This window comes from Seriola aureovittata, chromosome 21, assembly GCF_021018895.1.
Source record: "Seriola aureovittata isolate HTS-2021-v1 ecotype China chromosome 21, ASM2101889v1, whole genome shotgun sequence".
NCBI lineage: Eukaryota > Metazoa > Chordata > Actinopteri > Carangiformes > Carangidae > Seriola > Seriola aureovittata.
Genome location: NC_079384.1, coordinates 14,335,247 through 14,354,262, shown reverse-complemented (window position 1 = coordinate 14,354,262; position 19,016 = coordinate 14,335,247). Strand labels below are relative to the sequence as shown.

Sequence of the window (19,016 nt, the reverse complement as noted above, 5' to 3'; positions counted from 1 at the left end):
GCATAAATTACTGCGCTGCTTTTCTATCTTTCCCACTCTGACACACACACACACACACACACACACACATATTAACAAACACTCCCCCCTCTCTCCCTCTCCTGACACACACATTTTCTCACACTTGCACACACAGCTGCTGAACAGCTGTCTGATCCATGAGAAGAGAGAAAGTAATCTGGTCGCCTACGTCTCCGATATGTATCTGACACACAAACACACACTGTCTGGCTCCTTTAAATTACGCCCCCACGCGCACACGCACACACACACACAGTGGGGAAAAGCTTTTACTAACTGATAAAACGACCACAGAACTTTTTGTTCTCTCATTTTGAGGTTTCAACAAACACATGTAGATAAAACATGGACCAGAAAACAAAATGGACTCTTTGACCTTGCAGACTATATGCTTCTCAAAGCTCTAATCCATTATAGGAATGGTGTGGCATTATGGGAAATACGCTTATTTGCACTCTCACAGAGATAGATGAGAGAATCGATGCCTCTCTCATATCCGCTGTGATGTAGCCCAAAAAATCTGGGCCCCTTCCCCTTTTAATACATCATGATAAAAAATATAAATTAACACCTGTACAAATACTTTAATGAACAAGTGACACATGCATCTGCAGTGGTTGTTAGGATAATCTATTATGTTGGAGCGCCTAAAAGACTAATATTGTCATGGACACAAGAAATGCTCTGACAAACTAGCCGACAGTTTTGTATTACTAATAATTAAAAAATATAATAAAAATACAAGTAGAAAAAAATATAATTAAAAACAGACTTTTAATTCCAGGCTGTTTGAGGACCCTGCATGTCTGTAAATTAGGCTACCACCGGCAGCTGATTAGCCTAGCTTAGCAGGGGGAACGGTTAGCTTAGCTCTGCCTGAAGCCTGCTAGCACCCCTAAAGCTCTGTAATTAACACATCATAGCTTTTTGCACAAAAACAAAATAAATGAGAAATAACATGTCCATTAGTGAGCTTTACATTGGTGTCGGTAAGCAGCTATTGTTAGTGTGGGACTGCGCCAGGCTAGTTGACCTGTGTTGTTCAGACTGAAAGTTAATTCTTGACATTGGAAACAGCAAACAAAACAATCTGCCCGCTATGCTCATTAAATGACTAGTTCAACATTTTGAGAAATACACTTATTCACTTTCTTGCTGAGAGTTAGATGAGAATATTGATAGCACATACATCTGCACACTAAACGTTGAAGTTACAGCTAGCAGCCTGTTAGCTTAATTTAGCGAAAAGATTGCAAACAGAGGGAAACAGCTAGCCTGGCTCTAAAAAAATCTGCATTACATTGAATATTTAACATGTTATTTTTTTTTAATTCCCTACAAAAACCAGCGTAAAAAGACATGGCTGTGTGGGTGTTTGGGTTTAAAAGTGCTGGTAGGTGGAATTTGTTTCCTTTCAACAGAGCTAGGCTAGCTGTTTCCCCCCGTTTTCAGTCCTTATGCTAAGCTAAGCTAACCAGCTGCTAGCTGCAGTTTCATATTGAGAGTGCAAACAAGAGAGTGTTATCGATCCTCTCATCTAACTCTCCACCAGAAAGTAAACAAGCGTATTTCCCAAAATGTCAAACTGCTCCTTCAAATGCCTTTATGTCTTTAAATGTGACTCACAGGGTGCATCACACTTTCCATAGCGCTTTGTCAGAATTAACAGGGAGTTAAGAGCCACAAATGAGGAACAATACGAGTACATTCTGCCTCTGAGGAGAGGAAGACTGGACAATAAGAAGCTTTGTGAGAAAAAAAAGAAGAGGCCGTTTGCAAGTCTCTGAGGCCTTCTAAATCAGTCACATACAATGTTACGCAAAATAAAACACAGCACATCACTGTTCCTAGAGCAGGAACACACTGTTTGACATGTGACACCTCCAAATGTCTTCTTACTGGCAAATATTTATGACTTGAAAGTAATCTTGAGTTCACAAAAAGCCTGTAGACGCAACTTTATGATGCTTCAAGAAGCTTTAAAATTATTTTTCAGCTGTAACACAAACAAATACTGACACATCCAGATAATAATCTGGGCCTGACAGACATGTGGAGGATTGTTTGGTCTTTGTGGAGGTATGTGTTCTACTGAGTGCCATTTTAGCTGGTTTGTTAGTCAGTAGGATTACACAAAAAAGTACTGAACCGATGGTGGAGGGACTCAACCTGAGTTTGTAAGATGATGATACATTTTCTATGTAAAATTAAAGCAACTACTACAGGTGATAAAATGTAATGGAGTAAAAAGTGCAATATCTCCCTCTGACGTGTAGTGGAATAAGAAGTGTGAAGTAACATGAAGTGGAAATACTCAAGTGGAGTACAACTATAGTAAAGTACTTGAGTAAAGGTACATTCAACATATTTGATATGATCTGAGCTGCACAGCTTCTGCTGCTCAGCTGCAGACCATGAGGCTCTCACCCAGGCAGGAGGATACAACGCCACCTGTCTGAAACTCCAGAACAAACCAAATTTGTTTTCAAATTAAGTGTAGTGCAGCTTTTATTCTGTTATGCCTGCCTCAGGAAGAAGCTGGTACAATTTGTGATACAAAAATGAAAAATAACCTTTAATGCACTGATGTGGAAAGTGCTGCTATCACGTCCATATTGGCTGATGTCTTAATCTTTTCTGATGCTGTTAACTGTTCACTTGCATCCATAATGTTTGGTAAGAAATAACACAGACCTGTATTTAAGTTATGATCAGCTGACAAAGACACAAAACACTAATATGTCATTTAGAAGTTAAACTTTGTTTGCATAGGTCAGTGGTTCCTGACCTTTTCTGCCTGTGAGACCCTTTTATACACACTGATCTCTACATCTAAGAGTTGTGAGAAGTTCAAAGACTGATTTTCCTTCTCAGAGTCTCAGATTGTCTAATTTGGATCATCAGCAGGCGTTTTAGGATGGAAAACTGCAGTGTGTTGAGTTTGTAGAGTTCATTATGGAGAAGAAATAGTAAAACTCTTAGCACAAAGTCCACTAAGATTATATCATTAAAAAAACAAGTTATAGGTTTTGCTAATCTTATTTCTGCCTTGGAAATCATCTTCATCACGACTGGTAAAAGTGAAAATACCTGTAATTTATTAACAAGTGTTCTTAGTTATTGTATAGAATGTGGCCTTTAATTGCATTGTTTTTGTGATTTATGTGAAGTGGCTGCTGCATTATTATCCATCTATCTATTGTATCTATCTACCCATCTAAGCTCTGCTCTCTCCCCCAGCTGCTGTCTCCAACAGAGGCCTCTCCACACAGGCTCAGTTGCTGTCATGAACAGCTGACTCCACCTGCTACGGGTGTGTGAGCACTAGTGCCTGGTTAGATTAACAAACAAAAAAAAAGTTGCCCTAGATGGTCTGAATCAACTGCAGTCTGCAACTTTATTCAATAATAATAATAATTTAATAATTTTTTTTTTATCTTTTTATTCACATATAGTACCTTCAATTCTGGACAGATTACATTCAAGAATATCAAAAGGACACGCCTAAAGAGTGAATTCCCTCACTAATCCAAAGAGCACAAAGAAATGCATTGGGACACACAGTACATACGGTATACCTCTGTTAAAAATCCGCCAGCATATATTACATATGCAAACATTATAGACTACACAGTACAGCAGGGTAACATATACTCTATAACATATGCATAACATAACATATGAACACAGGGCTAAGCTATTTACAGTTGATCCAAAAAATGTAGTTCCTCTTAACCTTTTAATTTCATCTTTTTTTTTTATACATATTAACATGTACAGTATTATGCTTTAGTGGGGAGAGTCGGACCTTTTCTCCAACATCCTTGAAATCACACACACCACACCAGTCGTTGTTTGAAAAGCACTCTACACTCTACTTCACCATAAATAAAACAATTACAAAAATATACCTCACTTCAAACAGAGCCATAGCAGGAAAAGCGCTTACAGCCATCATGGAATGATAAAAAATAAAAACAACAATACATGTCAACCTGTAGGAAGGAGATGGGAGGGGCGGTTGGAGGTTGGGTGGAGGAGGCTGGTCTCCTGGACAGCGAGCGATAGAGTTTAAAGAACAAACTGGAATTCCAATGAAAGACAGCAGTTTAATGGGAATGTTTGAGGTGGTGACAGGCTGTGGATGGTGGCTGGGATTGGCTGGGACACTGATGCTGACGTGGGTGGAGTGTGGAGGAGCGGAGGGGGGTTGATTTCCTGGCATGGGTTCCCTTTGAAGGCAACCCCCCCCATCCCTCCCTCTTCTTTGTAGAGGCCAACGTAGGAAGATATGTTGAGATTAGTAAACATCAGCGATACAGGAATGCAGGGGGTTAAAAACTCCAAGTCCATGTTGGATTAGTAGTGTGTTTACATTCACAGGTATATCCCATCGTACTAAGGCTCAGGAGGGTACAATGTGTGATAGTGTGTGTGTGTGTGTGTGTGTGTGTGTGTGTGTGTGTGTGTGTGTGTGTGTGTTTGCTGCTGCTGTTCCTCCTGAGTAGCAGAAGACTAGAAGCAAAGCTATTTTTTCTTGGCGTTGACGCTCTTGCAGACCCAATTCATGCCCTCCTGAAAGTGGATTTAAGAGGGACAGCAGCACAGTGAGAACAAGGGAATAAAGGCACAGAGAAAAAACCCTCATGTAAAAAAAAAAAAAAGAAGGAAAAGCTCGACTCACCTGAATCCCCTCACCAGTGAGGGCGGAGCAGGACTGGATCTGCCACATGCGATCCCGGATGGTGTGCAGATTGAGACCCTCTGCGATCTCAGAGGCCGGGGCGGCTGTCAGCAGGTCCTGTTTGTTTGCAAAGATCAGAACCGGAACGCCGCTTAACTTCTCTTCATCCAACAACTCAGCCAGCTCCTGCAACACACACACACACACACACACACACACACACACACACACACACACACACACACACACACACACACACAACTGTCAGTTATTCATAAAGAGACACACACAAATACTATCACAGAGAAGAAATGACTTCAGCAATGCATGTTAATAAAGAACAGAGCTGCAGACTTTAGATGTGAAACTCAGATTCTAGTCATGGGCAAGTCACAACAATGAAGACTTGACTCCTGTGAGACTTCATGAAACCTTGATTGGGCGTTAAAGCAAAAAAGATTCAAATGTCATCTTTTGATCTCGTAAAAAAACAATGAAAGAATAACAGCAACAGGTTTGGCCACACAAATGACTTGATTTCTCGGTTGCATAAAAATCACCATTAACAAGTCTTGCATTTGACTTGTAATTTGCTTCTAAAGACCAGAACCTTGACTTGGATTTGCCCCAAATGACTGATCATTTGAGCTCTGATACCCACGAGGAAAACAAATATATGTGATGTTAAAGCTGTAACTATAATTTGATGAACACAAAATTAAGCAGCAAGAATTCAGATAAATCAACTAATTGTCTTTTTCTTTTTTTTTTTGCAAAAATGCCAAATCTTCTCTTGTTCCAGCATCTCAAATGTGAAGACTTTCTTAATATGTACTTCACAATCTTATTGACAGTATAAAAGTTATCAATGAAAACCAATAGAGATGATATAACCTTGAGTTATTTACACAGTGTATACATTTATTGACAACTACATCACATTTTTGTCACTACTTCCCAGCTGTATATAACAATAATTCAGAATAATATCATTAATCAATTATTAAACACAATCTGGATAAGCAGCAGAAACTGGATAGACAAATGGGTGGATGGATTAACCAATTATAAAATTACCTATTTATTTAATATATGAATTTTACATGAGGTGTGGAACAATAATACTGGAGAATTTTCAGACAGTTTTTGGTAAAATCACATACAAAGAGCTGCCTACAGCAGAGTACAAAAAATATATATTTGTAACCTTTTTTAAAGACTTTATTATACCTATTTAAAGCCTTATACTGCCTTTTCTACAGAGAACAGAATTCATTGCTTTTTAAGACTTTTGAGGACTTGCAGATATTCTGAAACATTTGAAGACACCACCTTGTGCTCTGGTATGGAAAAAATCATTCATTCAGACACCACACCAGTACATACCTGACCTGTTTCCTCAAACCTCTTTCGGTCAGCGCTGTCAATGACATAAATCTGAAACAAATGGGACATTTTCTCTGTTAGTATGTTCAGCAGGTCCTCAGAGAAAAAGTATAAAACAGTGACTTCACAGCTTCTTTGCTGTGTCTGGTGAGTTAAAATCCACTCACCAGCACATCTGTGTTTTCAAAGTAGTTTCTCCAGTACGGCCTGATCTTCCTTTGGCCCCCAATGTCCCAGACATTCAGTTTAAAACCCTGAGACTGGACGCTCTTAATGTTGAATCCCTGGACAGAACACAAAAGTGGATTAAGCAACTCCTGGTTCCAAAAAAATCATACATCTGCCAAGGAGTGACGCTCCCCAACCTTGTTGTGTTATTTTTGCTCCAATAAAAGGCAGTATACAGTACTGTCCAAAAGTTTTAGGCAGTTTAGAAGTTTATTTTGTTATCCATCATGCAATCCCATCAGGGAGGTGTCTGATCGGTCTTAAATTTATTGTGCAGCATGACAACAGCCCCAAACATACAGCCAGAGTCATAAAGAATTATCTTCAGCAACAAGAAGAACAAGGAGTCCTGGAACAGATGGTCCGGCCCCCACAGAGCACTGATCTCAACATCATGGAGTCTGGCTGGGATTACGTGGAGAGACAGAAGACACAGAGACAGCCTAAATCCACAGAAGACCTGTGGCAAGTTCTAAGAAGAACAACCTACCTGCCAAGTATCTTTAAAAACTGTGCATACGTGTATTGGAGCTGGTGCTTTTTTTAAAAGATGGTCAAATCTAATATTGATCTAATTTTTTTGTGTTTACTGCACCTTGTAAGAAGCTAACTGATGATTTAGAAATATGCATTCATTGAAAGCATCCTCACTTTACTTTTAGTGCTTAAAACTTTTGTTCAGTACTCTATGTGTGCGCCTTTCCTCCCCACCTGTGTAGGGGTGATGTGGCTGATGTCCTCGGATGCCAGCTGTTTGAGCAGGGTGGTCTTCCCGCCGTTGTCCAGACCCAGCAGCAGTATCCTAACCTCCTGGTCTGGTGTGCTCTTTAGCTTACGCAGGATGGACAGCAATCCCTGCCACAAGAGGTGAAAGAGGAGACAATGTTGTAATGTTACTTTGCTGCATTGCAGAAATGTTCCTCCCATGTACCGGGACTCCTCACTTACAGGCCGTGCAAGTGCATTTCTAGTCCTCACTATGGCTTTAGATGATGAGCAAGCACTCTCCTACCGGTGCCAACACATGAGAGCAACAACAGGTCCTGTGGGCATCCCGTCACATCATCTATATTGTTTTCTGTGCCTCACGGGGTAGTTGTTTCGAAACATGGCTCGCATATGGGAGCTAAACACAGCTAACGTGCTAAGCTAATCTCCCCTGATAACTGAACGAAGCAACAAGGCAGCTTTTGCAGTTGAATGCTTTTCTCGGTAAGCTGCGTACAAAGAGAGTTATTAAACTGGAGATAAATGCAAGTGAACGACGTTTAATGCGAATATTTGCACACTTGGAGCTCGGTATTTACAGTTAAGGGCTAATTATTGGGATAAATTAAACTCACCATCTTGTTGCCTTCTCTCCTGGAGACGCCGCCGAGGGTTACTAAGGGGGGTGACGTCAGACGCACAGTTACGTACAAAACTCGAGCTCATGCTGCATTCACGTACTATTGGCCAGTGGGAAGAAGATGAAAATAGCAGCTCGTCTGTCGTCCTGTCTGTAGTTTCTTTCACCAGATACTGTCGGTATCAGGATTTCCCGAGACATGACGAGACACTGTTGGCAGAAACTGCTGTCAGTTACAGCAAAATAAAATCCAATATTAAGACTATGTCGGCAATTTTTATACGAGCTATTAAATGTTTGTTTTAATCTGGTTTCATTTGGCAAGGAACTGATACAAATACATAGCACAACAAAAGAAACAGATTTAGAATAATTATAAGTTGTGTCCACTTTAATGAATATAATGTGTGAACACACCCAAGTGGTTAATAATGGACGTTTTTCATGCTCTTCCCAATTTGGCGACATTGCATAACTTGACGTGAACGTTTTTCCCCACTAAGATATTCATATTTACGACTTAAGAGCTAAGACATGAAAGCGGCATACACCCCAAGTATGGTGGACAAGTTTAACTAGCTGCATGCGAAATGTTTCAAATGTAGGCTAAGAAATAGCTCAATATTTCATGTTCTGGACTGTTCATGCCCAGGAGACATGAGTTATTGTTCATAAATTCAATACCATGCGACTCCATAAATTTGTTTAATTTCCACCTGCGACGTCGAACAAAGCCGCTTTACTGGCAAATAGTCCGTTTGCTAGCTAGTTAGTACAATAGTTACTAGCAGCAAACGTTGAGTCAACATGTGAACCGTGTCTCTTCTATGTTTTTATTTTAGTCCCCGAAGGAAACCTGGAGTATTCGTCAGCAGGGAGCTGCCCCGGCTCGTGATTGGAGGACGGCATGCCACGTGCACATTTCTTTACTATGCCACATTGAGAGCATTTGGTTTACCTGACAAGCTACGTTGCACTGTGTTAAAGCGTCCTACAAAAGGTAAGTGTTCAGGCTTTATCTGTACAGTCTGCAGCCCGTGTGTCGATGTTCTGGTTCGTGTTGGTTTCTTTCTGCTGTTTGCAGAAGCCGGCTGCCAACCCGAGTAATGTTGCATCACTCTGCCTGCTCCGACTGACATGTCTTAACTATCTTTCTCTTTTTTTATTCAACACAACACCTCACTCTGTCCACATATCTATCTGCTACATCAAATGCATACGTAGATTTATACCTTTTCTGCACACACAAGCTTAAATCCCCTTTTAACTGATCAGCTGACAGTTATCCAGATGTATTCAGATGATAGCTTAGCTCTGGCCTGCAGATCCAGTTTGTCAACCTCAAGCAGCTTATGTTACAAGAGTACTGTGCTTAAGTGCAAATCTGAGGCACATGTACTTGAGTATTTGCCACTTTATGATTTGAGTCCACTTCATTTCACAGGAAAATTATCTACTTTTTATTGCACTACAGTTGTCTGACAGCTGGTGTACATGCAAAACATTTGATGAAACTATTACCCATTGTTAGAGCTTATACTACCAGCAGTGTATGCAATTAGAGCTGAAACTTTTAGTTGATTGACAGAAAATGAATGGTAATTATTATGGTAATTGGTAATTTCTCATGTAAAAATGCTAAAAGTTTGATCAGCCACTCAGTTGTGACAATTTGCTGCTTTTGCTTTATTATTATTATTTTAATAATTGTAGTTCCTCTTAGATCATTTTGAGGTTTGAGCTGTCAGTTGGACAAAACAAGTACGAAGGTGCCAAGTAGGGCTGAAACTAACAATTGTTTTCATTATCAATTGATCTTCCAGTTTATTTTCACGATTAGTCAATTCATTATTTTGTCAATAAAATGTCACAAATAATTGAAAATGCCCATTATAATTTCCCAGAGCCAAAAAGTATGTCTTCAAATGTGTCGTTTAGCCTGACCAACTGTTTAAAAAAATATCATGGATAAAATTACATAATCTAACAATAAGCAGCAGATCCTCATATTTGAGAAGTTGGAACCAATGAATTTTTAAGATTATGTAAAACGATTAATCAACTATCAATGTAATTGCAGATTCATTTTCTGTCAATCACCTTAATGTAGGAGTTTTGATGCCAAGTATTATGAAGGTGTAATTATGATCATGATGCCTTTTCTCATTATTTTCTGAACCAAACAATCAATAATTTAATCTAGCTGTCGATTAATTTTCTTTTGATTGATTGATTAATCGTTTCAACCCTGCTTTCCAGATTATTGCATCAGTTTACTAATAATGCACCAGTTGACTGATATATTTTCAGTTGCAGGTCTGTGAACAACAAAGCAAACAACCTGCAAAAACCTGTCAAATGTATCAGTCAAGGTTTGTTCATTGTGCTGAAACAGTTCGTCAACAGACAGAAAATTGATTTTGAAACTTTCAACTAATTTATTAAAGGGGATATTTGTGAGTTTTGCATATTGCTACACAGCCAACCTTCATGTCAACAGCTGTTTACTTACCAATTTTGGCAAGAGCTTCAGCCAACGTTGCATTTACAAGACGAGTTAATAATATGGGCCATCTGGACGCTGCAGTGACTCGGTGTGAGAGAGTGATGAGACGGGCTGACAGGGCTAGCTGGATAGCATGCTAACTTCGGTAGAAGAAAAGAAATGATAGAAATAGAAGCACACCAAAATGCCTGCTTTCATGCTAAACATTTGCTGGTTTCAGCTTTTCAAATGTGAGGATTTGCAGCATGTTTTTGTTTTTTAATATCATTGTAAACTGATTATCTTTGGGTTTTGGACTGTAGTTTGGACAAAACAAGCAATTTTTACACATTTTACAGACAAACTGATGAATCTGTTGAACAAAATCAGTATTCAACATGTTAACTGACAATGAAAGTAATCATATGTTGCAGCCCTACTACTTCGGGGCTGCCTGTTCATACACTGTTTCCTCCTGATGACCCAGTTTCTCAACAGGGAGCTTCATCCTATGCATCCTGTCCATCCTAGTCTTTGTCGACATATTGTTATGGATATGTCATGGTATTTAGGGCCAGTTTGACCCTTGGCCCATGTTCAGTGTTCTCCACAAGGTTCTGCAGGCCTTTACCCTACTTTCTAAACAAACAGCTCCAAGAACAATCCAGTTCCAGCCGGACTGAGCCTTCAGAGTGCACTGATATACTCCTCTCCTCTCCATGTGCCCTTTATTGACAGAAGATTAAACACCACAGGACAGGTTTCTGTTGTTGTGAGATTTGTTTTCACATAATTCCTACAGTAAATAATTAGTAATGTAGTGATAAATACGTACAGTGGGATGTTAAAGCTGCAGTCAGCAGTTTCTGGTTCCTCCGGTTGGATAATTGGAAGCTAAATGCTGCAGCAGCAAAACCCCAAAATGACAAACTGTGGAACCATTTACCAGGAGGTGGTCAATGATTTCTAGTGGAAGTGATCATTTTTAGGGAGGAACAGGAGTTTATGTTTGTCTAGGGATATGTTGGATTTGAACCCAAGGGCGCCTGTTAGCAAACAGCAATTTACAACAACTTGGGAGGCAGCTACAGCCAGAAAACTACAACTTGGTGCGGTGAATAATATATATAACACAACATTATCTCTCACAGGGTTCATAATTCAATTATTTGTTGCAGCTCAACACACACACACACACACACACACACACACACACACCACACACACACACACACACACACACACACACACACACACACCTTTGGGTAAGCCTGTGGGTATTTGAGTTCAAAGGTAAAGTAACCTGTCTCTCTCTGACAAACATCTGTTTTTTTTCACTCCAGGTTTTGACTGCAGCTGCCGAGTAACCTTCTGCAGAGTGAACAGAGGCCAACCACAGGCTTTTAAATTTTTAATGCATTAAATTGGGACTCTTCTGAACTTTTTTTTTTTTTTTTAATAACCACAATGGCTTTGAGTTCATTTGACATCGATGCACCACAATGGGACCAGTCTACGTTTATGGGCCGACTGAAACACTTCTTCAACATCACCGACTGTCGCACAGCGCTCTTGCCTGACTCGCGCTTAGATGAAGCCAAAGCTTTAGTAGAAAGCTGCAGGTAAGAAGATGTCAAACAGATAAAATCAAACTGAGAATACTGTCACACAAACTGTAACTGTCTGATTGTTTATGTCGATCCTCATGCACATGTTGTAGCTTTTTGAAGTCAATATAAAACTGAGTGTTTTTTGTATTTCCAACAAATCCAGCAGAGTGAGAGGTCTTCTTTCTAGTGGATCGATGGCTTTCTCCAAACTGAACTTTCATTCATGTCATACCAATAATTTAAGCTCATAAACTTTGTATTTTGGAACCATGATGTTCAGTATTTGGATCAAGAAGCTCATAAAAACAGGTGTGTGAGATCAACTATTCTACACTGTTTAATTATAGCGTGTGTGTGGGGCGGTGTGCGCCCTGCTGTCAGTGTGGGGGTCAGGGTCAACATTGTGATGACTGTCAGCCATCAGCAATGGACGATGGCATCGGCGATCGGCCGAACCCTAGACAGACATACAACAGAAGAGCAACTGGTGCATCTGTTTACAGCGCAGCCAAACAAACTCATGTTGTTTTGATAAAGAAGTCAGTCAATCATAATAGAGTTTCTCAGTAGGAGGAACTATTCATGGCGCACCTGGTTCTGGGAGTCCTGTTCATTTTTCCCATAGAAAATATTACCTGACTCACAATTGGAGTTCAATCCTCATTCCGAATGATTAACAACTAATTACAAAATATCTGATTTCTTGGACAAAAAGTCAAGGCTACACACTTGTGTACATAAAATTTTCAGTGAAGGAGTTAACTAAAACTCCCATGGTGTGTTTGGAGCGATATACCACAGCGATGGCTCCTGAGGTTCATGGGTATTGTAGTATTTAAACCATGCCGCCATATCAAAATGACAGACAAAACATGATTTCTCAGAAACAAAGTTAAAATAATTCAAATGGATGGCACATAAACACATAGGCTCGTTACATTATCTGGGTCTGGGAGCGTCCCAGGATACTGTGTTAAGTAACATTAAGGATATCAATATATGGTAATACAGAACAGGGTAAAAACACTTCTGGGACTAGCAGCCTCTCCCCCTCTGTTGCATCTGTGATCTGATTACATGCTGCACACTTCGCCTGCAGCTCTTCATCTAACAGCTCACTGTGGCTGTTCCTTCTTGTTTTATTACTCCCTGCAATATTTTAAACTGATTTGCACTCAAGGAATGCAAAAAAAAAAAGAAAAAAGAAAGACGTCTGGTTTCTGTAGAAACATTTTTGATGATGATGAATGATTGCAGTTGGTTCTAACTTTCATAATATATGTCATTTTTCCTGTGATTGATTTAGAATAAAAGCCAACCTGGTTTGCGCCTGGTTCAACGCTTTTAGTGAAGCAGTAGCAGTAGGATGCTGGATTTGCAATAACAGTAACAGCTCTTATACGGTGCAGAGAGAGTGAACAGTAAACAGTGAGGCTGACGTCAAGAAGCTAAAATTAAAAAACAAAATGCTTGATTTCATGCTGCATTGTTTGTTTGTGAAACTTTTGTGCCCGTCTAGGCAATTTTAATCCTGTGTGGGAGTGACAGACTCCATTACAAACAATAGAGAATAATATAAGGAATTACAGAATGTAAAAACATTTAAAGATGAAATGATTTGCTATAGACGAAACAATCTGATCAAATGAATCCCCTGATTAATTGATAATGAAAATAATCAGTAGTTGCATCTCTCGACAGAGGCATAAAAAAGGTGCACAGTAGGTAAAGTCTGTTGCAGGGTGGATTTTCCCTGGAGTCGCCTGCAAGATTCAACATGAAAAATGAACGAAAACTCAAAAAACAGGCTATGCAAGAACGTTTCTGCAGGTAGTTGATGTTATGAAAATGTGAGGGGGTTCACTTAGGTGTGTTTTCGATGCTCTCCAGGGCAGGATCCATCCCTCCCGGCACCACAGAGGAGCAGCTCCACTACGCTAAGAAGCTGTACGACTCGGCCTTCCACCCTGACACAGGAGACCGCATGAACCTCATCGGCCGTATGTCCTTCCAGGTCCCCGGAGGCATGGCCATCACCGGCTTCATGCTGCAGTTCTACAGGTGGTGAAGAGCAAACAGGATGAGCTGCATTTTACCTCATGCTGCAGTTTCACAGAGGAAGCTTTTGAGGTTTCATAACTGTGTGTGTTTTTAGGACAGTTCCTGCTGTGGTGTTCTGGCAGTGGGTGAATCAGTCCTTCAACGCTCTGGTCAACTACACAAACCGTAACGCTGCCTCCCCGATCACTCCCAAGTAAGACCCAGTAAGACCCCATCAACACTTGTAACATTAAGTGTCTCGTATCCAGATAAAATCCACATGATCCATATCTTTCCTTTTTCATTTACACATACATGCCTCTCCGTTGTTTATCACAAATTGCAGTCAGCCTTGGTTTTACTGGGTTACACACAAATCAGGGTCGGCTGCTTGAGCCGAGGGGCTGTTGGTAATCTACCAGAAATTTTTTAGTAAAAACAAAAACATCAGAAAAACAGGAAGTTCAACAGTATTTCTTCTTGTTCTTACACAAATAACAAAGAGTGAGGTGCTTCAGGTTAGCAGTGATGAGTTCCTACCAACAGTCCGAGGAGATTAGACATTAGACAGGGGTGGTCGTAATGTTTTGACTCGTCAGTGTGTCCTATCCCTGAGTGAGTGTCTGCAAAGATGACCCACTTGTGGTGCATCCATGGGAGTCACCTGTGTGTTACAACACTGAGGCTAAACTGCTTGTGTTGTTACTGAACTGCTGAAGTGAAGTGCAGTGAAGTTATCATTCTTCTTATGTTTTTCAGCCAGTTTGTACCAAACAGCTTCAGGCGCATTACCACCACCCTCTGGGCTGGAGGAGAACTGACTCTGATTTGCATGTGAAAACCAGCTCATGCAGAAACATATATGTGGCTAAATATAAAACAAATGTGCATTAAATCTAATCTGGATATGACAAGTGTGAATGGGTCTTTACTGACTCTATGATCTCTAAGCTCAGTGTTTACATTCAGTGAATGTGGACGCTTTAGGAAAAAAAAAAAAAAACATAATCTGAAAACAGCTGTTGTCCTGTGTCACTGTCGTGTCTCTCAGGCAGATTGGAGTCGCCTACATTACAGCAACCAGCACAGCGTTAGCAACAGCAGTCGGACTCAACCTCTACACAAAGGTACAAACACCCGCTTACTGTTTCCTGCACACGGTCTCCCGAGAGCTTAGTGTTTTGAAGGAGTCATTCTTCAAATTTAATTTATCACCGAACTCATCGGGATAATTAGAAACAGTTAATCACGCAGGTTTGTTTCCTGTCTCGCGTTAGCAGCAGGAAAAGTGCTCTGAAAAAACCAGGGTAGCACAAAGACCAAATCAACTGATGTTGAGCTGGAAAATTCATTCTTCACCTTTAAAAACAGTCTGACCTCAGGATCCACTTACTTCCTCTTTTCTGGAGCTTTTGCCTGCATCTTATGGTCTTCCTCAGCAGATATAGATAAGAGGGGCTACAACATACTTGTAAATTTAGAGAATATACATAATATAATCTGATGAATCGGATCATAACCCATCTAAACTCTTATTATTTACACCTGTGCTTCCCCCTACGATAAAATCCAAATGTCTGGTGCAAAAAAAATATTTCTTTGGGATGTTTTCAATGCTGGTCTGTCGTTTCGTCCATATTTGGATCAGGGATTGTGTTGTTTACACCTGCCTTATGTTTCTGTTTTCCGTCTCCACTTTCTCCTGCAGAAAGCTCCTCCCCTTGTGGCTCGCTGGGTCCCGTTTGCAGCGGTGGCAGCAGCCAACTGCGTTAACATTCCTATGATGAGGCAACAGTGAGTCTTTCCTCTTTGAACTCCTAAAAAATATGTATATGTGCAGGCAGGGATCACTGTACGTTGGATGGTGCAGATTTCCTTAGTGAAATCAAAGTGAGTCTCTCAGAGCAGCCGTCCTGAGCATTTCCTGTGTTAGATGATGAAACGAGGTGTTCATGAGGATGACTGGGCTTGAAATAGTGGTGAGACACGAGTCTCCACTGAGTAGGTGGTTTTTTTTTTGGTTTTTTTTTAGGGCTGTAATTGGGTGTGTGTGGAGGCCAAATCTGTATATAACGTCTCCAAAAATAAAATAAAGTTAAATGTAAATATAGGCTTTTTCTTTTTTTAGCCACTCAAGCGGCTTGGCAACGTTAGTCACTCGATCATGTACATATAAGTATACATGCATGTACCTTTTTTTATATACAGTGTATCCTCCTGTGTGTGAGACTAAAGGGGCACTCGTCAAAGTCAATGTATTAGTCATAGGGAATACTGAGACTGTAATGACACCGCAAAGTTTTGTTTTCAGTTTTCCTTCGATTTTCTGTTCAGTATCATTTTCTCTCTGTTTCTCAGGGAAATTCTGAACGGCATCGCTGTCACAGATGAAAACGGGAACAAACTGGGTCACTCTACGGTCAGCACTCTTTGTTTTTTATGTATTTAAAATAAATGCACAAGCGTTTTTTTCTTCACAAAGTCCTTGTTTATCTCCTCCTACAGAAAGCAGCAGTAAAAGGCATCACACAGGTGGTCATCTCTCGGATCACCATGGCCGCACCAGGAATGAGTACGCAGAGAATTTTCATTTGATGAATATTTTATTGAATTCTTCAAGTTATCCTTTTCCTCTCTTAACGTTTCTCCTCTCCTCTGTCAGTTGTCCTCCCCATCATCATGCAGAGGCTGGAGAAGTACAAGTTCATGCAGGTCAGACCTTTGTCTTCACTGCTCAGATCCTCAACATGAATATGTGCATCTGTTATTAAGTCTTTTTCTGTCTCTTCACAGAGAATCACTTTTCTCCACGGACCAATTCAAGTGATGATGGTTGGCGTGTTGTAAGTAAAAAGGGTCACAGCGTTCACAGGAATTTTAATGTCTTCACAGCATTTAAAGGTAGAAAAAAAACCTAACTTTGTTCTATGGTTTTGTTTTGTTTTTTGTTTCTTTTTGAAGTCTGATCTTCATGGTGCCGGCTGCCTGCTCCCTGTTTCCTCAGAGATGGTAATGAACCTGTTTCTGTACTTTAACCTGCTCACACATGTAGCTTATAAACTTAATGGTGCATTTAAGTCACACTGGTTTTCAATAGCCTGGCTACTTTTTCACATATAAGTTTGAGTCGCACAAGTTATCTGTGATTTTTTTTAAATTCTACTATTTAATCTGTTTTATTCTATTTTAGGTTATTTTTATCTTATATTTTACTTTGTTTTAATCATTTGTGTCTGTCTTTATTGTCTTGTGTTTCTTTTTTTTTTATATCATCTTAATGCCTTTATGGCTTTATATAAAGCACTTTCAATTGCCTTGTTGTTGAAAAGTGCTTTACAAACAACTTTGTGTCGTCTGACTGAACCGAGGTTTAAAGGCGAAAAGATTTAGCTCATTTCTGATATTTGCATTTTGGAATTTAACTTTGTGTCATCTGAGATGTTTGGGAAGAAGAAGATTAGATTATTGTCCGGTCGAATAAGAGTCAATTTGTAAATTAGTTTAAAATACAATGGCGTCCAAAAGTCTGGGACCACTTTCCCATTCAAGTGATTATATAGTATCTTGTAGTAATGTATAGTATCTTATATTTAAAATTTGGATTTTGGAACACGAGCTGATGGGGTGCAGTAATTTGGTTTGTAAACCTAAAAATGTTTTTGAGGGGGTTGAGGAGATTGTACCGTGTTTCCTAATTCTACTAATGGATGTAGTCTGAGAAACTCATGTCCTCTCCAACTCATTAGTAATGATAAGGACAGTTTGTTTAGTCTGAAACATTCTGCGTAAGCAAACAAACCAGCATTAGTTTGTTTAATCTAACTAATTCTGACCGTGCCCCCACTCCCCCTCTCCCCCACTCCCGCTCTCCCCCTCTCCATTTTCCCCTTCCTCACAATCTTTCTCTAACAGCTCTATGGCCGTGTCGAAGCTGGAGCCGGAGCTGAGAAACTCCATCGTGTCTCAATATGGAGACAGCGTACAACAAGTTTACTTCAACAAAGGCCTCTGAGCATGAGAGCGATGATTACTGTGACCTAGTCGACACACACAAGAGCACATACATGTGTGTTTGTGTCCTTTGTCGTGTTTTTGAATTGAATTGTTAGTCATGATGAAATACTTATTAGCTTCGTTATCGTCAAAATGGTGCTTATCGATCAGTGGGATTTTTGATCTTTTTTATCTGATTCTACTTCTCTTTCTTTCGGGTCAAATGTTTTCTTACGTTAGACGTGACGGATAAAAGGGGCATTGTGTACTCCTGTTGAGAAACCAAATGATCTCCTCTCAGGAACAGCATGTTTCTTTGCCAGATTAGATCTCTGTGTTAGTTTGTCTTTCATGGTGTGACTCCTCTGTAGTTGTTTTCTTTGCCTGTTTAGTGTCTCAATGTTGGAAAATGCTTCTGTCTGCCAAGCCTCTTTACAATCTGTGCCTTCTACATAGTGGCAGGAGCAACAACGCTGCTGGATTTTCTGTGTTTTTGTTGGTTCATTGGTTCACTGTGAAACCAGATAAATACTTCTATGCACAGATTAAGTCTGAAATTGTCATGCAGTGTGGTGTGAGAGAAACAGTCAGATGTTGTAGTTGTGTGGTTAAAGGTGGAGGATACTGCCCTCTTCTGCCAGAACAAAGGTAGATGTTTGACTTGTTTGCATGATTTATCTCAGAGGTTTGCCATTTGGATCATTTCATCATGTAAACTCTGACTAAGCTGGAATAAAACCACACAAATATTTGGAATATAGAAGTCTGTAGTGTTGTTTTCTTTAATTCTGTTTGTGATAAAATGAAGCACATTAAGTTTTGGCAACATTTAACAAGGGTGAAGAGGTTGTCAGGTTTAATTTTAGGTTGTTTTTGATTAAACCTTTGGAGAGACTGAGTCATAATTTCAGCAGCTCCCAGACAGAATAAGGGAAAACGGCAAACTCAGCATCTGCAGTGACTTGACTTATGTGAGTCACATGGACGTTGGGACCATACTGGATGTTGATGCAGCTTTAACACTGTAACAATAACCCGAAGAGCTCTACATATCCAGTCAAATAAACACTGTAGCTACTGATCCACAGAGAAGACACAAGTACAGCATGTCCAGATGTGCATTGGACATTTACACTTAGGTAAAGGACACACAGGTGTGTTATCAATTTATCCTGAGAAGGTCATGTTCATGGATGGAGAGTATGCAGGTGGAAGTAACTT

The 19,016-nt window shown here is 40.0% G+C and overlaps 2 protein-coding genes across 3 annotated transcripts; one reads left to right on the top strand and one right to left on the bottom strand.

Annotated features, from left to right (window-relative positions):
* Positions 1-3,393: 3,393 nt before the first annotated feature.
* On the bottom strand, positions 3,394-7,781 carry arl3b (ADP ribosylation factor like GTPase 3b). The gene is made up of 6 exons (XM_056365452.1): positions 7,663-7,781; positions 7,031-7,174; positions 6,259-6,375; positions 6,092-6,142; positions 4,706-4,891; positions 3,394-4,596 (listed from the first exon to the last, which is right to left on the bottom strand). The coding sequence occupies exons 1-6, from the start codon at positions 7,663-7,665 to the stop codon at positions 4,549-4,551; spliced, it is 549 nt and encodes a 182-aa protein (XP_056221427.1). The 5' UTR covers positions 7,666-7,781; the 3' UTR covers positions 3,394-4,548.
* Positions 7,782-8,223: 442 nt separating this feature from the next.
* Positions 8,224-18,558, top strand: sfxn2 (sideroflexin 2). Of its 2 annotated transcripts, none has more exons than XM_056365449.1 (12): positions 8,224-8,667; positions 11,496-11,774; positions 13,653-13,823; positions 13,918-14,016; positions 14,854-14,929; positions 15,511-15,596; positions 16,161-16,221; positions 16,308-16,374; positions 16,465-16,514; positions 16,596-16,645; positions 16,764-16,811; positions 17,715-18,558. In XM_056365449.1, exons 2-12 carry the CDS (start codon positions 11,620-11,622, stop codon positions 17,812-17,814), a joined length of 963 nt encoding a protein of 320 aa, XP_056221424.1. In that variant the 5' UTR covers positions 8,224-8,667; positions 11,496-11,619; the 3' UTR covers positions 17,815-18,558. The 2 variants fall into 2 exon arrangements, with proteins under 2 accessions (XP_056221424.1, XP_056221425.1); XM_056365450.1 differs by lacking the exon at positions 8,224-8,667 and adding an exon at positions 11,153-11,261.
* Positions 18,559-19,016: the final 458 nt, after the last annotated feature.